The 4,722-nt window shown below is 42.4% G+C and overlaps 1 protein-coding gene across 1 annotated transcript in view; it reads left to right on the top strand.

Annotated features, from left to right (window-relative positions):
• LOC102199403 (partitioning defective 3 homolog B-like) overlaps nt 1-4,722 on the top strand; it is a 213,201-nt gene that overhangs the window by 123,568 nt on the left and 84,911 nt on the right. The window contains exon 18 of the mRNA XM_013913502.1: nt 1,559-1,787. Within this exon, the coding sequence (XP_013768956.1) occupies nt 1,559-1,787 (229 nt within the window). The remainder of the gene's footprint in view (nt 1-1,558; nt 1,788-4,722) is intronic.

The following is a 4,722-nucleotide window of genomic DNA, read 5'->3' as shown; positions in this document are numbered from 1 at the left end:
AACACACACACACACACACACACACACACACACACACACACACACACACACACACACACACACACACACACACACACACACACACACACACGCCGCGGCCACATCTGTCACTATCCTTCTAAATATTCAACACTTTCAGAGCTGCAGTTAATCGACAGAGAGCACTGAATCTGTCTTTCGTTTCTCTCCTGTGTGCTTCTCTTTGTCTGTTGTCGTCACTTTTTGCTTGGGTTTAAATCATGTAAATGCTTATCGAGTGCTGCCTGTGAGAGGTGAGTTTGCACTCTTTAGCCTGGACCTGCGTTTGTTAGAAAGGCAAACACTGGTAATATTTTGACAGTCCAAACGAAGCAGTTAATGTGCAGCAGATGCATTGTGTGGGGTCCTGAGCTGAGTCCAGCTAATACCACAGGAGAACAGCGTGTCACAGTTTCTAATCTATTCACTTGTGATGAGTCAGTGCCTTTGAGGCCGTTCTTCAGCTGGGATGGATTACTCTCAATACTTTTTCTTATTTCTGTTTAATTTGGATCATTTCTTTATTTCTTTGGCTCAGAAAAGATGAAAAAATTCCGACTTTATGCTGACATGTGACGAGTCTCTGGCATCGACCTGCTTTGAAGCAAATATTCTGATTGTTGCTTCAACCTGTTGTTGTGATATTTGCACATTTTCTGAAACACTAAAATTCTGTGAACAAGCCTCACAGGGAAAATAAAAACCCACATATGTGCACAATTATCACAGCAACAAAAACTCTTTAGTGATATCACGTCTGCTGCCATTGTGGATGCTGTGGGTCTGCAGCAACACAAACACACACACACACACTTCCATCCTCCCGGAAGACGGTCTTTGTAATTAATGCTGAAGTGAATACCCAAATAAAATTAAGCCCCATTTGAAGTCATAAATTTAGTTTGGTTAGCTTATGAAATCTGACAAGGAGTCTATAATTTCTGTGTGTTTGTGTGTTTGTGTTGCGTCTCAGACCTCCAGTCTGTCAAAGAACCAATGAGGCGTCACGGTTTACTCTGTGAAGAGCAAATCAACTCTCTGTAAAGCTGATAAGTGCACTGTGGAGAAAAATGTAAACTCTGTCTGACACTTTGCACGAGTCGTTTTTATTTGTGCACATTGTTGCTTAATGTGTTTGTTTTTTTTGGCCTTGACCCTCTTTGTGACGTGCTGTGTGAGCACCAGGGTCAACCTTGTAGGTGAACGTGCAAGAAAACGACCGTGCAAACAGTTTGTACTCACACAGCGTCATCGGCTAAACGTGGAAAAGTCACCAGCATCACTGACTGACTGGTCGGGTCACACCCCCAGAACACTGCGTTGTTTTTTTGTGTAGTTTATTATCAATAAACAACATTTCACAGACATGACCTGCAGTCATCGTACTTAAAGCTGCCTTTGGTGGTCTCTCCTGCACAGCAATCCTTCAGGTCAGGTTGATGATTCAGATGTTTATGTTTTATTGAATTAAATCCAAAGTAGTTGTTTTTGCTACTTTGTTTCATCCTCCTTATAGCGTTCTTCTCTTTTTCCCCTCCAGATGATGGTACCGAGCCCAGTTCAGGTCGGGACACGCCTGCGAGTAGTTCCTCTCGGCAGGGAGTTGGTGACCAGGCCGAAGAAAAAGGCAAGAAAGAGAAGAAAAAGAAGGCAAAAACAAAGAAGAAAGAAAAGAGCAAGGTGAAGGGGAAAGAGAAGGAGAAGAAGAAGACCGAGGAGCCCGAGGAGACGGAAAAGAAGAGCAAGAAAATCGGCTTCGGCCTGCTGAGGTGAGGGATTTTAAAACGAGTGCTAGCATTAGCTTCACTTTATTGTGTCTTTGTAATAAAATACAAACTTTGAGCAGAGATGCACCACAGCAGACTAAAGATTCAGTTTAAACAGACGTTATAAAAGCCAGAAACCCTGCTGTCCCCACGGCCGACCACACGGCCGACCACACGGCCGACCACACGGCACATATCAAAGCTTTGAAATCATTTCTCACAGAGCGGTGATTTCCAAAACCAACATCAAAGCGTTTATTAGACCAACGTATTTGTTTTAACGTGTCACCGGCTTCAGTTTCACATTATTCACACCATCCAGACTTGAGTGGAAACGTGGTGGTGCTGGTCTGCAGTCTGCTCCGCTTTGCTGAGCCTCACTCAGTGAAGTTTGGTGTGTTTGCTGAGACGAGAGTGGAATTTGTGTCTTTCTCATTTGCACTTTTAGATATCAGCGTTTTTTACTGTTTGCTGATCACTTTTTCGTCACCGATAAGCAGTCCTGAACTTTTCTGCTGCTGCTGGATGTTCTCTGTCCTCTCAGAGCCCACAAACCACCAGCTGCACAGGATCAGGTCACCTTTTGTATCAATGCAAGGAGCAGAGTTCACTGGGCCGTCACCTTTTCTTTGTTTATTGTCAGAAAACCCGACGTGCATCATCAAATATGTTTACATCCCACCTGCGTTCGTACCGTGTTGGACAAAACATGAACACTGAGCTCTTTTTTTGTGCCTTCGTGAATCGCTGTCACGTGCTGCAGGGCACAAAGACCGCTCTGAGACCGGTGCCCACATTTTCCTTAAGAGGCCTGAAATTTTCACTCAGAACTATTTTGTATGATTAAGACTGCACCTCTCAGCGTGACTATAACATACGTAGCATGAATGAGGCAAAGTGTTTCAGTGAACAATTTACTATACTTTCCACCTTCACTGCTGCCTACTATCAGTGTTTTTCCCCACTGTGGTTCTGAAGTGGGATTTCACATGACTATTACACAGATACAGATCTTCAGATAAACAGCAACGTGCAATTTGATCTGCAAAATAGAGCCGCAGCCTTTCAAAATACACTCACAAAAGCAGTCTGTGTGAACTGGGACACAGAAAAGCACTTCCAGATTTCACAGTCCCATTTTATCACAATGATTGTATCTCCAAATTGCATGTTATTTAAAGTGTAATATTAGGCAGTTGGACTAATATGCACTAATTTTGTGTAATCGAATAGGTTTCATTCTTTTTCTTTGAAAGTTCTTTCACCTTTCCCCCGATCTCCCTTCAGCCGGCTTTGTTTCTCCCATTCTTGCACCATTTAATCATTAGGAAATAAACCTTTATGATGCGGAGATAGAGCCTGGTTTATTGTGCTAAAATTCTATCTTTGTTATTCAGTGGACTGTGTAAACGGCTAATCTAAGCCTGTTAATAATTATGTCAGATGTTTTTTATTCTTCGCTAAGTGTGACCGAGTGTGAGGATGACTAACGGAGCGCTGTGTCCTGTGTGGTTTACCTTTACAGGAGCTACCTGTCTGCCTCCTCCTGTGTTTATCCTTAGTTCAGCTGAGCTGTGCGTACGTTAATGCCGCCGTCCTCCAGCCCTCAAAACACAAAGAGACCTTGTAACACAGAACTAAGTTCCTGATAACTGAGCAGAGATGAGCAGCTCTGAGTTTGATGAAAAGTTGACCTTAATCAGCTTTGTGTGCGTTTTATTGTCAGCTGTGTTTGTCAGTAGTAAAACTGAAGGTCTGTGATTCACTCTGGTATTTCTCTGTTCTCTGGAGGGATTTTTTTGTTGAGTTTTCAGACTTTCAAATTAAATATTGCGATATTTGAGGATTGTGAATAAAGCTGCAGTCCAAGATCAGATAACAGGAAGTGTGTGTGCGCAGAAAGTGAGAAAAAGGGTCCTTTTCTTTGTGTGTGTGAACTGATCTTCATCATAGCCTGAGCTCGTCTTCAGGAATAGTTCTCCAGGCTTCCTGAAGGACGTTCAGAGCTTTTCTTTCAGCGTTTCTGCCGCTCGTTCAGTTTCCTGTCGAGATGATCCCACGGTAGATTAATAACGTAGAGGTCTGGGCTGTGGGAAGGCCAATCCGTGACGGTTTTTGTTGTTTGTGTGTTGTTTACTGCACTGGCAGCGTGTTTGGAATCACTGTCATGCTGAAAAATGAAGCTGTTTCCAATCACATCCTTTCCAGATGCAAGAATCTAAATCTGATGGTACTTAAAAAAAAATCTAAACAGCATTTGTTTGCAGAAATAAATCAATGCTGCTCCCTGTAAGCTGCAGCATTTTAATATATTGTCACAAATATAATTGCTGCAAATGTCTTTGAAATATTTGATCGAAATATTAGTTTTGATGCTATCTTGCCCACTCTTAATGGGAACAAACAATCTGTTTTTGCAACAGGCTGCTAGTAACAAAGTGGCCAACGATCCAGTTTAAGACTGGTTCTCTGTTTCGTGCAGAAACAACACAGGTTTCTCCCTCAGGTGCCTTTTCATGCTTGAATGATTCACAGATCAGTGTTAAGTGGCTTAACAAAGAAACACCCAAAAGAAACATTCCTCCGAAAATGTTCAGGTACAACGACTGAAACCGATGACAGCAAAGTAAACTCTGAAAGACCCTCAGAAAGTCTGGAAACTGTAGACCACCTAACAAAGAAAACTAGAGCACAGTGTACCTCGTCTGAAGCAAACGTAAAGAAATGAGGAGAGGATCAAGACTTTTGCACAGCACTGCATGTATCTAGAAGCCTGGTGAATCTTAGCTTTGGACTTGAGATGAAGGATGTTGTTTAAACATGTTATCAAAATAACTGCTGATGTCATTAATGACGAAACGTTTGATCATCATCACTTTTGTCTGAAATCAGCAGTGGAGGTCCAACAACAACAACATACCGACTGGGTCCTAAACTC

This window comes from Pundamilia nyererei, unplaced genomic scaffold (assembly GCF_000239375.1).
Source record: "Pundamilia nyererei isolate P.nyererei 1_Seehausen unplaced genomic scaffold, PunNye1.0 scaffold00135, whole genome shotgun sequence".
Lineage (NCBI taxonomy): Eukaryota > Metazoa > Chordata > Actinopteri > Cichliformes > Cichlidae > Pundamilia > Pundamilia nyererei.
Note: the sequence above shows the minus strand (reverse complement) of the source record. Positions and strands in the feature narration are given on the sequence as shown.